At 40.4% G+C, this 20,818-nt stretch overlaps 1 protein-coding gene across 2 annotated transcripts in view; it reads left to right on the top strand.

Annotated features, from left to right (window-relative positions):
* SKB1 (SHK1 binding protein 1) overlaps nt 1-20,818 on the top strand; it is a 238,743-nt gene that overhangs the window by 127,288 nt on the left and 90,637 nt on the right. For both annotated transcript variants that reach the window (XM_089438948.1, XM_089438949.1), the window contains 3 exons: nt 10,621-10,733; nt 10,889-10,964; nt 11,056-11,142. In XM_089438948.1, the coding sequence (XP_089295074.1) occupies nt 10,621-10,733; nt 10,889-10,964; nt 11,056-11,142 (276 nt within the window). The remainder of the gene's footprint in view (nt 1-10,620; nt 10,734-10,888; nt 10,965-11,055; nt 11,143-20,818) is intronic.

The raw sequence follows: 20,818 nt of genomic DNA, 5'->3' as shown, positions 1-20,818 counted from the left end.
TGTCTCCTGTAGGTGATATATGTAATGTCCTCCGAAAACATTCAACCCTCGTAATCCACAAGCTGACATAATCACCAACTCTGATACCATTATAAAAATCCTGCCAACTTGACTATAGAATTTTCTAATATTTTACGAGCACTTTAAAACCCTGCCAATTTGATTGTAGAATTTGTTGGTGTTTTCTCGTTTTGTTGGTTTGATTTGTGTGATTGATTTGAATGTATTGGAAGGCAAAATGTTCATACAATAAAATTTCATTCCATGCAAGAATTTCGTGCACGTGAACTAATACTAAACTGAAAGGAAAGATAACATATATTGACAACAATATAGCAAAACTGGGCACCCTTAATATAAAAACTTGCACATGTCTGGAATAGATTCTTATTTCGTTGATGGGATTAGTGTTGAGTTTGAAGTTGCCGCCTTGATCTAGTAGTAGTGTGGTTACTCGGTGGATAGTCCCGGTTTATTCAATAAAATAGAACGCTTGCAACAAACAAGGAAACAAACAGGTGACTGAGCCTCCTTGTTAGACTGGCTGATTGGTGGTCATTGATCTGATGTATTACTTACTGATTGTCCCAACCTCAATAGTGGCTTTTGGAGAAAGTTGCCGAGGTTTGATCTCGTTCACTACTACCAACCGCCTTATTCCCCTCTTTACGTGACCACCAACACTCTCATGCACACACGAATGCCGATCCAATCCGTTAAATCCCGCTGACATCGAGAATGATAGCCCATCTGCCTTAATTTTCATGCCTAGTCGGTCCAATGAATGGCTCGATTCACCATCGTCAGAAAGGGGAATAATATCACTTGATGGTCAAACGATCCGAGCTGCCGAACGCATTTTATTTCTGTAAGGCTTTGTCAAATCTTAAGGGACTACATGACGTTGTATTCTCCAGAGACACAATCAGACACTACCCGTCATCTCGCCTAGCCCAAGCTATCGTTTGAGATCTCGTCACTGAATGTGGGATGCGTAAGACTCGGTCAGGATCCTTCCACTTTGTCATGTGCTGGCTACAACCCATGGCCTGAGTTTCTTGTTTTCTTGTGTCTCTTCCCCTTGTAGGCTATAAGTGGTCACTTATGCCCTCGCTCAACCAACCAATATAATCTAGCGTGGATCTCCCCTGTGTATGGCTACAACCACGAATTCCATAGTTCTGATCTTCTCTCTTCATGCAGGTCGCCTCAAATATTCAAACGTTCCCCGCTGTTTGTCAGAACGATGTATGGTCTTTGTTCTACTCTCCCTTGCAGCGTCAAATTTTCTCTATCTCTATGTTAGCAATTTGTTCGACTACCTCATAGGCCAACAAGCTTGCATACTTTTGTATTGGGTCAAGGGTTCCTAAGCTGAGCAATTTAGCCTTACTAACGATAATAATAATGCTCTTCTTCTACCACTGATAAATCTGATGTGGGATTCGTGCGATCCCATCCCCAAATCTGGCTAGGGTGGATATTCATCCACTGAACCTAGAATTTCTTCCAAGTGTTTTCAACCAAGGAAGAATTGAGATGCTGAGTTGTCCAATTCAATCTCCAAAAGGACCATAGCATAATAATGAGAGGGAATTCCCTTTCACCCCTTTTAAACCTCCTTCCTTTGAATTCTTGCCTTTTTCCCAATTTAAATTTATTTTCCTCCTTCTCTAGTTTTATTTATTTATTTTCTTCTAATATACCCATCACTTTTATTCTCTTCATTGAATGACGTTTTATTTCCTAGTCAACCCCCTTTATTGATGTCCCGCTTACAACTCTAGCCCACAAAAGCCAAAATGAGCTAATGAGGCATCCTCCGAATGATCATTTGAGAGGGGACATTACAAAGACAGGCAAACCCTCAAATTAAGCCCTAAGTTGAAGCCCTAGCTAGGGTGAGCATCTTCTAGGGCACAAATTACTTAGAGAATGATGATGTCAACCCTTCTTGGGTAGATTCAACCATGCATAAGGCTATATTTTGAGTTAAATGGATGATCAAGGCCAAAATCAAAGCCTATTACCTCCAATTTTCATCTACAAATGCCCTAATTGAATTTGGCCCTATAAATTTGCCCTAGGGGCTTGCCTTGAAAGGCCTAGAGAATAAGACCATGAAGCATCTAAGTGGACCAAACTTGTATGTTAAGGGCATACTAATAGTTCAAATTGGGATCACCTTCCAATATCTAACTAGACCAAGTCCCATAAAGGTGTTACCTACCGTGGTTGGGGTGGCTAAAAATCAACCCTATTACGTGCGTTCTTGCAACCCCAAAGAGGAGGTGACATTTACAAGGTTAATCCTTCAATCAATAGGTGTTGGCATAAGTGAATGACAATGGAGGGGAAAGGCTTCACGGCCAAGTCCCATGGTCAAGAGACTAGCTAATGAGAGTCCACATCTCGAGTGTATAGATGTAATGGAGGGAGCAATTGTGGAGGCATAAGCTACCCTACTTGGCTTACATTTTCCACCCCTCTAGTGTGCATTTTACTTTTTTTTAATGATGCTTTGTATTACAATACATAGCTTATCAGGGTTGGGACATGTAAGGTTTCTTTTTAAATCTGGAGTAACATCAAGTTCGGGTGATGGCTAATGAGAAGGGTAGAGCTCATGCTAGGATTTTGCCCACGTTTTAACCTATGTCCCACTATCTTTGACATTTTGAGTTTCTTTTTCTTTCTTTGTGGCCATATTATACTTTTCCATTCTGTTAGCTACATCAACCTCCAGGGAAATGTTCCCGGAGCTACTTGAGGATGTGTATAAGAGGGTGCCAAATGCCAGTGAACCAATCACAAGTTATACTTGAAGAATGGAGATGGTATATAAAGGGCTTACAATGTGACATGGGAAGTGTTAAGTATGGTGTAAGGGAGAATGAACACACTATTTCAATATGTGTTTTACAAGTAGTGCCCCTCCTATAACCCTTAGGCCTCAAAAGGAGGTCCCACTAGATCAGGGCCAAGAATTAATACCCTTGGTAGGGTGAGAGAACAAATTTATAGTCAAGATTGGTCGATTTTCGAGATCACCCCTTTATCCATACTAAATACCCAAAACATTAAGTATATGCACCTGATTGCAAAATGATCAAAGTACCTGTTGAGTAGCAACCCACCTTAATTTAATCGGAATGTTGTATTGTGAGAGGTGCATGGCTGATGCAGATGTCAGAGACATATGGCACATCATCATCAAGAATTGAATGTCAGGGGATGCTGGCTATCAAATGTATGAGAAAAGTTTTCTCCTATGGGGTTACCTATTTTGATGGGTAACACACCCAATAAGCATGGTTTGAATGTAGTCCTATTACCTTTAGAACACAAGGATCTAAATATCACAGACCTTTACAGTTCTGCATTGTAGCTACTTGAAAATTTTCTCATTGGTTCTTTCATCTCTGTTTTTTTCTTTGAATGTTGCTATGATCTTGTCACCATAATGATCTTGAGCTTCTTCTTCTACTCCTCCCCTTTTGAGATGTAGTCACCTTCCAACTTCCAAGAGTTTTATTCATTTTCCTAGACTCAATAATCACATTGCTAAGCAGGCTGCAAATGAATTAGCCGATCTATAAATGTGATGGAGATGAATTAACTTAAAAGAGTGAATTACTAAATTGCACCAAGATCACATTCTACTGTTAGAAAATCGGAAAGGTAGAAATATTTTCTCTTGTTGATAATTACTTGTGATATCTTTGAGTTCTTATTATCTTTCTTATGTTCTTCTTTTATCTTAGTTTCATTAAGCACTTACCAAAAGCAAAGCACGAAGATCCAAGTACACCAGATGTAGGCGCTCTGCCAGGGCTAAAACCTCTCTATAGGGGAAAACCCAGTCAAAAAACTCTTCCTTCAGTAGATTCAAAATGAGATAGACCAAGACCTTAGACCAAAGACCTTCCTCCTCCACCAGCTCAACCTTCCAATAAGATACAACAACCTTCAATAGTCTCTTCTTGTTCAACAGCTATAACCCAACATCAACCCAGAAATTTCAACTCCAACTTCACTAGACATTCGGTGCAACTTCAGATTTTCGACCTCCTAACTACTGCAGAATTTTGCTGCCCTGCAACACTCCAGAACGTTGCACGTGTGGGATAGGAGAGAGAAATTTTAGTTTCTTTTGCAAGATAATGACCTCCTTTGCTAGATGTTTCCTCCTTGACCCTTGAATTTCACACCTTTTTCTTGCATAATAGTTGTAGATTGAACTTGATGAGATAATGCTCCAAATGAGGTCGAGTTGCTGCCTTTATATAGGCGGTTCTGCCCCTCAGTTAGGCTGAATTGTACTTCTTTGAGGCCAACTTGGTGGAGGAGTCTTAGGAGACCTAATTTTACATAAAATAAATTTCCTTTTTGACAAATAAATCCCCAGAAGGGTCTTTAGAATATGACATGGACAAGGACACTTGACATAAACCTTAGAAGCCTATAATGGAGGCTTTGACCTATAAACAATTGACCTAAGCATGAAACCCATGCTTTAATAAGTCAATTTTATTTATAATAAAATTTCTTTTTCTTTCTTTTGACAAATATAATGACTGAAATATAATTATGAAGACCGACACTAGTTACATTCTTCAACACTCCCTCATAGCTAGGGAGGTATTCATAATTACACATATGAAAGATCTCAAAATGAACTATGAAGAGTTCTAGCTCACTCAGTGTTGTGGACTAGATACCTGACCCGGGTAGGACTAAGGGGACTCAAGCTTTAGCCATCTCTAGGTACCATCAATGTTTTAATCTCTACCACCGACCCATGGATCTAGGTGCATATCCAAGGTCAGAGCCCCATGACCAACTTCACCCTCCCTCTTAAGGATCTAGAGATCAACACATAGGCCGACCAAATGTCCTCCCAAGCAACTCACCATTAGATGCTAAGATATATCCATAATAAACTAAATCAAATATATCCATTTGTCCAAGCATGCTTCCCAAGTGTTCATCCTTCTTATGGAGAGATTTACCAGTACAAACACAACCCCAATCAGTAATAAACTTTCAAATATATATATGCAACTAAACACAAACCACCAGGGTCCTTAATCATTATGATGCCACTTATATCATCATCAAGTTATCCATTTACATCTTGTCAGAAGCTTTTCTTCTTTTGTTTCTTCATTGCACCTAATACAACCTCATTACTTTGCAAATCCATACGAAGAACTTTTATTCAAATACGAACATCTTCATCATCTTGAAGATTATGTACCTGCAAAAATTTAATATCAAGTACAACCAAATACAAACATACAAAAGCATGAAGTTAACTATATCAAAATGAGGTTACTATAATGGAAGCATTTTAGACTTTAGACATCAAACACCTAAACCCAGTTAGGTTTATAATCAGCAAGAGACACATCTTATGACATACTAGACTTCAACTTCTTGCTAGGGTTTAGACTCCATCTTCAATACACAAACCGTTAGATATCAACAATTCAATCAAATTACAATCCAATCATAGTATTGTACATTCAGAGCTTCAAAATTACTTTCAGACTCTACTAGGGTTTGTTTGCAAACACTAGATTTTATTATCAAAGCAAATTCATATCAACAACAAAAAAAATATCATATTCTCCTAGAATATCAATTTCTATGAGGTTTTTGTTATAAACCCTAGATTTTACAAATCAAAACACTAGTATCGATAATTAGGTTATCATGCTTGCATATATCTAGGATTTCATATTCATACATTAGCATTTCATAACAATATCTACTAGGCAAACCCAATACACACATTAATACATCAAAGTTAGATATACAACAAATTTGATTAGACTAGGTTTTCGAACAGATAGACGAATATACACTTAGGGTCTCATTCCTAGGAACTTACTATAGCTATTATAAAGGTTTTGTTCATAAACCCTAATTCACTAAACCCTAAAGATCTAGGGTTTCAATACATAACTTAGACATTAACATCAAACCCTAAAGGACTAGGGTTTCTAACATTATCAAAACCCTAAGAGAATAGGATTTTAGATTTTATCAATAACCCCTAAGAAAACTAGGGTTTCATAACATTGACATACCCTTAGCAACAAAAGGCTAGGGTTTTATAGTGAACACTAAAGGTTAGGGTTTCACAAGAATCATCAAAATGATAGTATAACGAGCGTAGATTCAATCTAATGATTAATCCCCCTAACAAGAATCTTTAAGATTCGAAATCCTAGACATAACGATGTCACTAATGTAAAGCAAATTTCAAAAGAGAATGAATATACCTTTTCTATGAAGAGAACCTTGCAACAAAACTTGTATATTAAGACATACCTTGAATTGTTCTTTAACAAACCTTGTAGGACATCAAATCTTGATGGGCTTCCTTTGTAACAAAACTTCTTCCATGCTTCAAGTCTATCCTTTGAAGTCTCCTCAATAATCTTGAGCATTTAGTAAGCTTTCCTAACCAAGGAAAATATAAATAAAAGGTTATTAGCATATAATATAAACACATCTTGATATGAGAGGGAAACCAAACATAAAAGAGAAGACAAGGAGTAAGATACTTATCTTTGGTAAAATGGTGAGGGCTCCCTCTTAATCCAATCTCGAGGGATACCTATAACTTATCAAAATAATTCAAAAATGTTCTAACAAGACATGTTAGACCTGCAAACTCTAAAAATCAAAACATAAAGGAAAACAATTCAAAACTTAAAATAGAAGACTAAGAGAGATATATGAGAGAGAGGACTTAGTAGTATAAGTTTCTTCAGTCTTGCTCTTCTTGGTTGGAGCTTCATTGGTAACATTTGCTTGATCTCTCTCTCTTCTTATTCTTTGGATTCTTTAGACATTGATTTTTGTAGTGACCTATATTGTGACAATTGTAACATTCAATCTTGGATAGGTCAACTTTCTTCTTTGGTTTTTTGAACTTCTTGAAGGTTCCTTTCTTCTTGTGATGAGAAAAATAGGCATTAGAGGTATTTTTTTCTTCATCCTCCTTGTTAATTACTAATGATATTCGAGCTTCTTCTTGACTGCATGCATTCCACATTTAGAGTATCCTTCGAACTGTTAAGTCCTGATGGAAAGGCACTCCAAGATTTTGGTAGTCCTAGAAGAGCAATAATTACAAGCTCCTTTTTTGGGACAACTTCATCTATTTCTTGGAGTTCATCTCTGATTCTAGATCTCTTTATAAAGTAGGATGATATAGTATCGTGTTTTGTCATCTTAATAGTCCTTGATTCATTCTTGAGGATTGCTAGTTGGCCAATGTTCTTGATGTTGAATAATTTGGAGAGAGCCTCGTACATTTCTTGAGTGGAATTTATGTTGGATATGTACGGAATTAGGTTGTCCTTAACTCCATCCACTATTAGGTTTATAGCCAAGATTTCAGTTTCTTTGAACTTTGCTTTCTCTGCTTCACTTGTTTCATTTGTAGGCTTCTTGATTTTTCCTTGAACAAGATCCAAAACTTTGTTCTTTTCGAGGATGAGATCTATCCTCTTTTTCCAGGCCCTGTAGTTGGAGGCTCCTTCTAGTTTGTTTTCTCCCTTCATTGAGTTTGACATAGTCCCTGTAAATAGTAGGCTTAGCCCTTTTATATGATCCTTTTTCTTTAATGACCTTCGTTTGATCTCCATTTCCTCAATAGATTTTCAACTTGAGTTTTTCTTTTTTCTTCACCTTAGCTCTGATATCATGTTAGAAAATCAGAAAGGTAGAAAGATTTTCTCTTGTTGATAATTACTTGTGATATCTTTGAGTTATTATTATCTTTCTTATGTTCTTATTTTATCTTAGTTTCATCAAGCAATTACCAAAATCAAAACACAAAGATCAAGTACACCAAATGTAGGCACTCTGCCAGGGCTAAAACCCCTCCATAGGGGAAAACCCAGTAAAAAAATTCTCTTTCAGTGGATTCAAAATGAGATAGACTAAGACCTTAGACCAAAGATGTTCCTCCTTCAGCCTTCCACTAAGATACAACAACCTTCAATAGTCTCTTCTTGTTCAACAACTAGAACCCAACATCAACCCAGAAATTTCGGCCCCAACTTCACCAGAATTTCGACCCAACTTCAGATTTTTGACCTCCCAGCGACTGCAGAATTTCGGCCCCATGCAACACTCCAAAATTTCGCACGTGTGGGATAGGAGAGAGAAAATTCGGTTTCTTTTGCAAGATAATGACCTCCTTCCTTGCTAAAAATTTCCTCCTTGACCCTTGACCCTTGAATTTCACGCATTTTGCTTGCCCAGTACTTACAGATGGAACTTGATGGGATAATGCTCCAAATTAGGTCGAGTTGCTGCCTTTATATAGGTGATTCTGCCCCTTAGTTAGGCCGACTTGGTGGAGGAGGCCTAGGTGACCTAAATTTGCATAAAATAAATATTTTCTTTGACAAATAAATCCCCAAAAGGGTCTTTTACAATTTGACATGGACGAGGACACTTGACATAGACCCTAGATGTCTGCAATGGAGGCTTTGACCTATAAACAATTGACCCAAGCATGAAACCCATGCTTTAATAAGTCAATTTTATTTATAATAAAATTTCTTTTTCTTTCTTTTGACAAATATAATGACTGAAATATAATTATGAAGACGGACACTAGTTACATTCTTCAACCTCTTCAACCCCCAGCTTTTTCTTTCAGTGTTACCATGAAGCATATTGGTTATAACTTCAGAATGACCTTCTCCATTTAATGTTCTTGCTTCCTTGGAATGGTTTATGTTGATATCTTTCATGGTTGTTAGGCCTTCGACTTTGTTGTTTGTTCCCATCTAAAGGAAACTATAGAACACAAATGTGATGACTCCCAACTGTTTGCTTAGGACAGCTCCTGTACCAACTAGTCCAGGTTGCCTCTGCATGCCCCATCAAAAGTCAGCTCTATCCACCCTTCTATCAGCAGGCTTCATGTTGAATTTGTCCAAGATGCAGACTCAAGTTTCAAAGGAGATTCGTCCTTCCACTTATCACCTGCTTTGATTGTCTCTCTTCTTGTTCTTTTGGATTTTAGTTATATCTGTTCAGCAAATCAGGTTTTTTGTCTAAAGATCCTGAGCTTGGCTTCCAAAGGTTCCACATGATGGAGCCAAGACTTACTTCCTAGAGTTAATGACGTGCAGTGCAATAACTTGAAATCACAAGACAATTATAAATATGAAATACTATTATTATTTAATTACTGTATTGAAGAGATTTCATCCTTGAAAGGTTGCTAGTATAATTTTTGACCAATATCATTTCATTTTATAGATATTCCTTTCAAGATGTGATACTGTTTTGAAAAATGTTTATTGGCCATTACATATATGATGTAATGGAGTTATTCTTTTTACTTTTTCCTTGGTTTAATATTGTGCTTGTTCTAGACTTTCTTTTAGTTTGTTTTGCAGAAGATCAAAGGTTGGTTGAATTTTAAGTAAAGATTCCTGGATTCAACACATGGCTGATGTTTTTCAGAAATAAATAACTCTCTTTCTTCTGAAGGTGCCTTTTTTTTATAAATTCTTATTCATTTGGAAGAACTATCAGTATGGTTGTCACGAACTATTTGTGAGTGCAATAAAAATTCAGCGTGTTGTTTTCATAAAATACTGGGGAGTTAAATGAGATTTTGATTGAAGTTTAGTATTTCCTTGGTATTGGTTGAAACTTGAGACACCTTCAGGCTCAGACTTGGAAATGTCTAATTCAATAAAACAACAAAGTGGATGTTAAGGTGAATGTCGATTTGACTATGGTTGTCAGGACAGTCATTGCTGTAGCTTGTTCACTATCAAACTATGCAGTACTTCTGCAAAGTTTTTGTTTGAATTTTGGGTCTATATTGGTCGCTTTGTAGATTGACCAACATGGAGTACATGTTATGATGAATAAAATGTCACTCTAAACAAATTGTTTGGTATGCCATGTGTAAACTTTGTTCCACCCTTTTATGGTGCAGTATATCTACTGCTATTTGTCTAATGTTCTCTATATACTGTATGAATTTCAAATACAGGAACTTTGTTTCAATGATTAGTGCAAATGGCCATTAGAAAAAAGGTACTTTTGGAAATGAGTATCTTTACTATTATTTTTCTAATATTCTCTAGAAGTGTACTGTCTTAACTTCAAATACAGGAACTTTGTTTCAATTATTAGTGCAAATGGCCATTAGAAAAGTAGTACTTTTGGAATGAGTATATTTGCTACAAGCAATGAACTTTATGGCCCAAATTCTGGTTTCATGGAAGAGGACCATGGGCCACCAATAGGCGGAATGCAAAGATTTGAAGTTTGGAGCAGCAGGCACAAATTCCAGTTGTAATCACGATAGACACAATAATGCTTATAACTTGTTTCTAGTAGCATAAATATGATTGAATATTCATCTCACGTCCTATTGAAAAGTTATAGGTATGTCCATTATATAGTGATAATGGATTGTGAAAGCATTATTATATAATCTGTTTGATGGTTCTACATTTAACTCTTTCTATGTAAGCTTCTGAGATCATATTTTTTTCAGTAACTTGGGAAGGCTTAAATTTCTGTCAGTATACTGAACAGTGAGCTTTCTCTGCCATCAAACAGAAAAGTGACTCTGTATGTAGGAAACAGGAAAACAATGATTCGTGGGAGTGGTGGAATACATTTCGTCTATTATGCGAGCATCACAGTCAGTTGTCCATAGCCCTGGATATACTGTGAGTTGCTTTTAGTGATTTACAAAGAAAACTCCTCTTAGGCTATTTGTCCGGCTTTACTTCTGAGAACTCTAGTTTTGTTTACAGGTTTTCATGTTAGGAATTTTATCCAGGAGACTGACTAGAATGTATGTTGCAATGGACATAATTAACAGGAGTTCATTACCTTCTGCAAATTCAGTGGGCCGTTGGAGTGGAGAGCCCGTGAGAGCAGCTATTGTCCACACCGATGTAAAGACTAAATTGTCTTGAGGATGCTGAATTTGTGGGCTTTTCTATAAGTTATACTGGTCTTGCTTAATATTTAATATTTTGAATACAGGCCTTTTTAACCAATGCACGTGGATATCCTTGCCTATCAAAGCGCCACCAAAAACTAGTTACCACTTGTTTCAATTACTCTATACAGGTAGGTACATGGTCCTCTTTGGAAAATGTTTTTACAGATCTTCCAACTTATGCCAGTCTTCTTATCAAGGATGTTGGTATGTCAAAATGTTCTCACTTCAGTAGACTGTATGATTTGGTATTGATCAGTCTCCATCCTGACAGATTCTCTTTGCAGAGGCTTTATCCATTATGGATCTACACTTAAATGTTTGGTTATTATGCTACTAATTTACTTCATTTTTGCTTTTGGGAGTAGATGCCCAAAGCACTTCGTACTTTGCTATTAATATTTGCTGTATTTTTTAGTCCCATTGTCTTATTTTGGTCATTAATGATCATAACATAAATTATTTTGGTCCTATTTTTGGATGTATCTCTTGGTCTTTTGTGAAATGGAAATGATGTTGATTGGGATTTTGCTGAGAATGAAATGAAAGATGTCATCAGCACAAAAAAATGCAGGTTGATTGTAAACCAAATTCTATCACTAGAAGAATAGTGAAAAACACATAATGGTTGTATCTATCTTTGCGGAGAGATGTCTGCTATGCTCATTTGCTAAAAGCCCATAATAAGAGACTGAAACTACATCTTATAATGATGCCAAAAAACCCTAAGAGCACAATATGATTGTGTGTCTCAGTTTCAGTATTACTGAATGTTTTGGGGGAAGCTACGACAAAGGCTTTGTGGAACAAGTTAGGGGCTTTGCATCAGTCTAAGTCCCCAGTGAACAAATTGTTCTTGCAGAAAAAACTATATAACTTGAGGATGAAAGATGGAGACTTAATGGCAGAACATCTGAATGCTTTCAATAATGTGGTAAGTCAGCTATTATCTGTGGATATTAAGATTTAAGATAAAGATAGTGTATCAATTAGTTGTGTTCTTTACTGGGCTCCTAGGACAGTTTGGTTGTTGCCATAGGTAGTATGCAACTACCTAAAGCTTCAATGAAATAGTCTCATCCTTTTTATTGGAAGAGATGAGACAAAAAAACATGGAAAGTCAGAACACAAATGCCTTGTTTGTAAGAGGACGCTCCCAGAATAGAAATAAAAACAAGTCCTTGAGTGGGATATCTAAATCTCCAAGAAAACTAGTTAAGGTATGTTAGAGATGTGGAAGAGAAGGGCATTACAAGATTTCTATGAACATTGTTTATATGGGAAGGGGAATCAGGTGAGATTCTCCTCTGGTTTTGAGGTTAGAGGGAATACAACAGTTGGTGCACAATGATGTGTTTGGACATGCATTGGTTCCATCACTGGGTAAATATGTGTACTATGTCTCACTTATATATGACTTCTCATGGAATACTTGGATTTATTTCCTCGGAAAGGAATCTGAAATCTTTGCCAAATTCAAAAATTTTAAGGCTCTTGTGGAAAACAGATAGAGAAGAAACTTAAAGTGTTGAGGGCAAATAACGCTGGAGAATTTTGCAGGTATGAATCAGAAGAATTCTATAATAAGTGCAGTATAGCGAGGTAGAAGACTATTCCATACACACCTTAGCCTAATCGAGTTGCAGAAAGGATGAATAAGATGTTGATGGAGAAAGCAAGGAGCATGCTCAATGGTGTTGGGTTAGGACAGGAACATTGGGCAAAGGTAGTGGATACTGCGTGTTACCTGGTAAATGGATCACTCTCATCAACATTAGATGGCAAGACTCCACATGAGGTATGGACTGGTAAAATGCCTTCTCTTAAACATCCCAAGATATTCAACTTTGATGCTTATGTACACATTCCAAAGGAGAATAAAAGTAAGCTAGGTAAGAAAACTGAAAAGTGTATCTTTATGGGATATAAAGATGGTCTGAAAAGTCATAAGCTTTGGAACTTAGAAACTAGAGAGGTAATGTATAGTTGAGAAGTAGTATTTAAAGAAGTCAATGATCCTATCAAACGGGAAGTCCTACCAATAGAGAAAGAACCCGAGAAGATAGAGTTTGAATTCAAGGATGACGAATCAAACTGTACAAAGGAATAGGAACCAGAAGAAGAACCACAGGCTCTGACACTAAGGAGATTGGTTCGGAAAAGAAGGCAACTAGAAAGGAATATTCGCCCTGATTTCCATTCAAATTTTGCTTTGTCTATTATTGATGATGATCCTAGAATTGTTAGGGAGGTAGTGTATTCAAAGGATGGAAAACTATGGAAAAAGGCCATGGTAGTTGTTGTTTGTATGCCTGCTGTTGTTAACAGTTGGTTGTTGGTAGCTTTTCAAACAGGTACAAATGAAAGTTTTGTGGAGCAGATGTACTTCACATTTGTTTGAAACACCTTGGATCAAGGATCAAGGCAAAGAAGTTCAAACTACCTTCTGTAAACTTCACAGCAGAAGTTTTGCATGAAGTCAAGGAGGAAAACAATTCTTCCCAAGATGACCAACCCATCCAAGAAGGGAAGTGGTTAGAGATTGTGGTTCAGAGGCACTATGCAAAGGCGAGTGTAGGGAGGCTGAAAGAAGAGGGTGTTGTTCCTCTCATTGCTGCTCAGATCAGTATATCAGTCTTTTGGTGGACCAAAAGTTCTTTTAGTGGGAAGGCGTGATCCAAAATTGGATCCTTGAACTCTCGTAAGAGTTACCCAAACTCTATAAAGAAACTCATGCCGAAGTTCAAAATTTTGTGGATGTTGAAGCTATCAGAAATAACCTCTGAATAATAGTAATTTTGCATCCAGCACGAAGCAACGAGGACCTTCGATCAAAGCGCTTGACCGTTGGCCCATGGAGGCTGTGCATGGTGCAAAAACAGCAGTTGGGAAGCTCAAACCCAGAAATGAAGGCTGTTTTTGATCATGCTTTGATGGGCAAAACCCCTCGAAAAGGAAAAGCCCCAAGCGCTCGGTCACAAGGGGAAATCGGAAAACTGAGGGAAAAGCGCTAAAACGACAGGCGGGTCCCGCACTCCAAAACCGACAGAATATTGGAGACGTTTCGGGCTGTAAGCGGGTTTGTCAGAGGACCCAACGATGCCATACAGTGAACGATGCGTGTCCGGTAGATGAGAGAGAAAACCGCCTCTCATCGTAGGCTAATGTCCAAGCAAGTCAACCACTCGATAAGAGCGATAACCGTAGGATCTGGAGGCCCCAGATCTAATGGCGGAGATTGCACCCGATGGATGACCGGACCCGAGGGAGAAATAAGCTACGGTGCATAAAGACTTGAAGTCCGATGGGGACAATGAGTTGGCAGAGTTTCGTTTTCGCGGGCATTCTTGGAATAAATGGAAATAACGACTGTTTCAAACGATCGAGTGTTTCCGATGAAGCTGACACTTATCCGTTACGGAATTGGTGGCCGTTGCGCTGTGAGGCGTGATGCAGTGACTGTAATAGTCGAAAGAAGGGATTCGAACAGTCAGGAAGTAGGTGGCTTAAAGCCACAGACTGATAGAGAAAGAAGGGGGAGAATGCGCAGAGGAGACATAAGAAGGGAGGAGAGCGAACAACAAGAAAAAGCTGAATGCGCAGAGTCTTTGGGGGTCACTCGGGGGTCGAGTGAAAAACTAGAGAGCTCAATTGACAACAACATATTGTTGTTGGAGTTGCTTGGAGGTCGAACGACTCACAGAGGCATGCAAAGGCTGAGAGAAAGAGCTAGAGCGAGCGCCAGAAGCGAGAGCTGAGAGGCTGAACCAGAGCCCGAGCCAAAGCCAGAGTCAAAGCTAAGAGCCAGAGCCAGAGCTAGAAAGCCGAGGAGCTCCAAGAGCCAAGGGATAAGATGGTGTTCTGAGCCCAATGTTCCTGTGTAAAACATTGGAGTTGAGTGTGGAACCTGTAAAAGAACTGTTGCCATAATCCCAGAGAGCCTAATCGAGTTGATTAGAGCTCAAGGAGACGTAGCCCAACATAGGGTGAACTCCATATCATATTGCTGTCTTATGTGTTTGTTTGTACTGCTACTCTAACTACTGTTACATGCATTTATATATTAGTTTAAGTACCTTCCCATATCAGCACAACAACAGATTTTAAAGTAAATAATCAGCTGAAACAAATACAAGCATACACCCATATTTTCAAGCATTTCTTAATTCCGCATTGCTTAATCATTAAGACCTGGGAAATTTTAAAGCTTTAGAAGTGGGAGAGGTTCTTGTAAGTTAGACAAGAATCCTAAGAGCCCCATTTTCAGATCAACAACTACGGTGCCAAATTCGACTCACCCAACAGAGAATAAACCTGGCAGAAGTACCTCTATTCAGAGACATATATTTTGACAATTCCAACAACTACATGATCAAACCCCACATATGACAATGCTATTCCGAGTGTTGGGCAATGATGGCTGCTACAAGCTCTGCACTGGAACTGCGCCACCTCCTTTAGGAGTTGCGTCACCCTGCTAGTGAGCCTCCCTTGCTCACAAGTCGATATGCTAAACTGTTGCTCTCTCTGCCCCACAGAAAACCCCAGCGCTGCCTCTAAGGGATTGCATCAACCCCTCTAGCTTCTACGTCATCCTCTCTAGAGTTGCGTTGTCTCTCCTGCCGCTGTTCTGCCTCTCTGCTATGTATTCTTGGCCTTGGACTGAAGTCCCTCTATTGAATTGCCCCTCTCTCACTGCAACTCAGATCACTTAGCTCGACTTTCTCAGCAAACCACACTCCAGAAAAATCGAAATCTTTGATCTCTTGGTGTATCTCCAACTGACCTTCAAGCGTCCTCTTATACTTTTCCCGTTGATGAATTAATGGCTATGATCTAATCTCTAATCAACGGCTAAGATTAAAACATACTTGATCCTTGTCACTTAGAAGTTTCTCACCCATCTTCTTATTAATACGCATTAATATTTTTATTTTCGTAAGTTTAGACTTAGGAACCCATTAAAAATATTAACTATTTTAATAACTCCTCATCCAGCTGGAATTTCTTCAAATGATTTTTGGGTTTTGGAGATCTCATGTATTCTAGCCCCTCCACAAAATTTTGGAGCTAGAGCACATCCGATGCTACCCAAAATCAACACTCCTTCTCTAGTAACATTTCTCAACAAAAGCATTACATTGATCCACTGCATCGGTCCTCTGTGTTGCTAATGCTTGGCCTGCTGCCCTTCATCCACTGCACTGTTGCTTCCTGTACTGCTGACCATGACTCTACCACTGTCACAGATACATTTGTACTGCAACTCCCTCTCAAAATGCTGCATCATGCTGCCCATAGCACTGCCACTGCTAATTGTTGGACTGCAACTTAGTTGTTGAGAAGTAAGAAACTGAAACTCGACCCAAAAGCTGAGATCCTGGTCAGTATGGATGCCTCGTGATCCTGAAACTACCTGTGCTGCTAATCTGTGTTGACCCTCTCCTGCCACTGCACTGCTGCAAACTGCTCTGAGCCTCTTGCATTGCTACAACATCCATTGCGCTGCCTCAGACTTTGGCACTCTAGCTCTGCCACCGTCGCTCCATCACACCTCGCTCCAACCGACATCCATCATTTTTCTATTATGCTTAAGGGCTCCTGTAGCCGTATGTGATCCAAGTGTTTGGGCACCTCAAGGATCCTGCCCATCATGTAGTCTTCCCAACTACAACTCGATGTCGCCCCACCTCTTCTCCAGAGGTGCATGAGCACTCATGGCACAATCTTCATCCTCGCCTTCCTTGTCAGCTTTCGTTGGAGCAGCCTTTGATTGACAAGCTTCCCTGTTGCCCTTCATCTGGGGGCACTGAGTGGCATAATGTCCCAGTTCCCCACAGTTGAAGCATCTGACTTTGGTGATGTCCTTCTTCTTTTTCTTCTGTTACACTTGCTGTCCCAATGATGTGAGAGCTGCATCCTCCTCCTCCTCCTTGGCCCAGGCTCACTTGCCGCTACTCCCTGTCTTGGTCATCCTCCTGAGCTCTTCTTGTTGAAGAGCTGCCCACATCTCCTCCCAAATAGGGAGAGTTGCTCTGTGCACGATACTTTGGACAAAAGTCTCCTAGTCCTTGGTGATTGCATTTAGGGCAGTCCTGACCATGAACTCGGGATTTGGTGTAGACCCCATGGAAGTCAACTGGTCGCGAATACCTTGCAACTTGAGAAGGAAGGGATCGATCTCTTCTCCCTTCTGCATCTGGTACCATCTCAGCTGATTCTCCAATAGCATCTTCCGTTGAATGGAAGTCCCCTGGTACAAGGTGGTCAATGCCTCCCACATCTCCCTTGTTGTTTCCTTCTCAGCAATGTGTGGAACCACATGATCTTTGACCCCAACTAGAATCATGCATTTAGCCTTCGCCTGGACCTCCTTGTTGGAATTTCTAAGTTTGACACGTTAGAAACCCTTCATGCACTTTACTCATTTATTCCTACGTACTTGTTCTGTTAATTAACAAGTTATTTACCATGTAAATACTGGAAATAAATACAAGTACATGCTCAACACATTATAGATCATCAACTGAAGGAAATAGAAACAAGCACACAAATGACACTGTTGTTTTTGGACTAAAATTCCCGGAAAAACCCAATGTGGGAAAACCAGTGCAACTAATTGAGGGTTTGATTTATTAAGCAGTTTCAAAATACAATTTTGGTGCCAAATCCGGTTCACCCAACAGAGAAAAAATCTCAGCAGTAGTACCTCTCTACTCGGAAGCGGATATTTTGGCTGAAACCCCAGATAAACACTTCGACAACTCCATAGCTCCAATCTATGCCTGGAAACCCCAGTGTCAGCCTCTAGGGATTGCGTCAGCCTCTCTCTAGCCCAACGTTAGCCCAAGGTCACTGTGGCTTGGCCTGCGTTAGCCTTTGGAGGCACTGCGTCAACCCTCTGGCCCTCTATGTCACCCACGCTGGCTGTCTGAGGGCTGGCTCTATGTGAGCCTTGGCTGTCTCTGCGCTAACCCTTGGCTGCTTCTGCGTCCCTCTCTCTGGCTACTATGCTGATCCTCCCGGTGCTATCTCTCCCTGTTTGCTTCTGTATTCACTACCCCTCAGCTGCAACTCTGATCACTCTCTCAACTTTCTCAGCAAACCCAGCCCCAAAAAGTCGAAATTTTGATCTCTTGGTGTGTTCTCCAAGTGACCCTCAAGCCTCCTCTTATACTTTTCTCGTTGACAAATCAACGGCTGAGATTAAGTCCCTAATCAATGACTAAGATTAGATCTTGCTTGATCCATGTCTTTTAGACCATTCTAACACAGTTTTATATAATTCACATTAATATTTTATTTTCCCGAAGTTTAGACTTAGGGACTCCATTAAAAATATTAATTATTTTAATATCTCTCAAACTGCTTAGAATTTGCCCAAACCCTTTCAGGGTATTGTGGATCTCATGTGCCCTAGCCTCTCCACCAATTTTCGTGGCTAGAGCACATCCGATGCTACCCCAAATCAACACTCCCTCTTAGCGAGGACTGTGCTTTAGTAACACTCCTCACTGAGCATCACTCTGATCATCCGGCATTGGTCCCTGTGCTGATCTAGGCCCGCTGCCCAACATCCTCTGCACTGTTGCATCCTGTACTGCAACTCCCTCTACATCCGTGCTGCTACTGATGGCCCTGCCATTGCCATTGTTGCATCTGCACTGCAACCCCTCTCATCATGCTGCATCGTGTTTCCCATAGCACTACCACTGCTAACTGCTACACTGTAACTCAGTTATTGAGAAGTAACTGATCTCCCAACTCTGACATCTCCGTCAGGCTAGAAACACTCTTGATGTTGAAGCTCCATCTGTCACTGACAAGTGCTCCCTCTTTGATGTCTGCGCTGCTGCAACAACTCTATGCATCTCGCACTATTGTACACCTCTCTGTGCCATCCTGCACTGGTGCAACACTCCCATGCCTCTCGCACTGTTGCAGCCTGCTAGCCTCTCGCTGTCCTGGGAATCCTGCACTATAGCTCCCTCTGTCGCTCCATCCGCATCCCTCTCTATTGACATCGCCAGTATTGCTACTTCTCTTCGGGGCTCTTGTAGCAAGGACTAATCCAAGAGGCTGGGTACCTCGAGGATCCTGCCCCTCATCGCCTGTAGTCCACCTGACTACAACTCGATGTCTCCCCACTTTTTCTGAAGTGGCACATGAGCACTCATGGCACAATCATTGTCTGTCTCCACTTCCTTCTCTACCCCTGCTGGCGCTGCCTTCGTCTCGGAGGCCTCTCCGTTACTCTTCTTCCTTTGACATTGGGTCACATAATGACCCAACTCCCCACAGTGGAAGCATTTGACCTTGGAGAGGTCCTTCTTCCGTTTCTCTGCATTCCCTTAGATGCTAGGGAAACATCTTTCTCCTCCTCCTTGATTCTGATCCCATTGCCGCTGCTTCTCGCCTTGCTCAGCGTTTTGATCTCTTCTTGGCAAAGAGCAACCCACATTTCCTCCCAATCTGGAAGGGTCGCCCTGCTCAGTATGCTCTGGACAAACACCTCCCAGTCTTCTGAGACTACGTTTAAGGCTCTTCTCACCATCAATTCTGGATCCGCATTGCCCCTATGGAAGTCAACTGATCCTGGATCTCCTTCAATCATCGAGGAATGGGTCGATCTGTTCTACCTTCTTCATCTGGTATGATCGCAATTGATTTTCTAGTAGCATCTTCCTCTGCGCGGAAGTATGTTGATACAACTTGGTCAGGGCCTCCCACATCTCTTGTGCCGTGTTCTTCTCGGCAATATGTGGTACTATATGATCCTTGACCCCCTCAAGGATGATACTGTTAGCCCTCGCCATTGCATCCTTATACTTGTCGTTATCAGCGGGTCAACTGGGATAGCTATCGTCCTCAAGGCGAAGTGCTTGACACGATTCCTGTCTAGTACGGATAAGATTCTGGCCTTCCAAACTACAAAGTTTGAGGCTCCGTCCAGTCTGTCTTGGTCTCTTACTCCGTGTAGTGCCATTTCGCTGCTCCTCTACTTCCCTCCTGGAAGTTCTTGGTATGACTCCTTTGAGCCTTGAGGTCCCTCTTGGGAACCCTTCTGCCAATGTCGAGATGCCCCTCTCCAATCGTTTGTGCAACTCCAACACTAATCTGGATTCCTTGGCTAGAAATCCACCTCGGCAGCAACTCCCTCTACCTTGGCCTTGCCCTGTTAGGTACTGTTCTGACTATAGTGCCCCACCAACTCCTCTCTGCAACTTACCCACAGTCTCCTAAACCCCAACAAACTGAAGGTTAGAGCTCCTAGGCTCTGCGCAATCCTGACACTGGCAAATCAACCTCCTCGGTCAACTGTGTCAGCCCTCCTGGCCTCTGTGTGGCTCTGCGTGAGTCTGCCTTTGCCTCCCTCAGCCTTTGCGCCGCCTCTTCCTAGCTCAATCTTGATGATGCAGGCACTACGTCACGCCTTCCTTGCTGCTACTATGCTAGGAACAACTTCTGTCACTTGGGACAATTGTTTTTTGCTACTGCTGCTCTGTTCGGCTGATGTCCTCAGTTCTCCTGTGATCTGCAACCACGCTCTGATACCATGTTGGAATTTCTAAGTCTGACACGTTAGAATCCCTTCATGCACTTTACTGATTTATTCCTACCTACTTGTTCTGTTAATTAACAAGTTATTTACCATGTAAATACTGGAAATAAATACAAGTACATGCTCAACACATTACAGATCATCAACTAAAGGAAATAGAAACAAGCACACAAGTGACACCGTTGCTTTTGGACCAATGTCCCCGGAAAAACTCAATGTGGGAAAACCGGTGCAACTATCTGAGG

This window comes from Pinus tabuliformis, chromosome 9, assembly GCF_031772625.1.
Source record: "Pinus tabuliformis cultivar Carrire ecotype Pingquan chromosome 9, CPIR1, whole genome shotgun sequence".
Classification (NCBI taxonomy): Eukaryota; Viridiplantae; Streptophyta; class Pinopsida; order Pinales; family Pinaceae; genus Pinus; species Pinus tabuliformis.
This window is presented reverse-complemented; position numbering and strand designations above follow the sequence as displayed.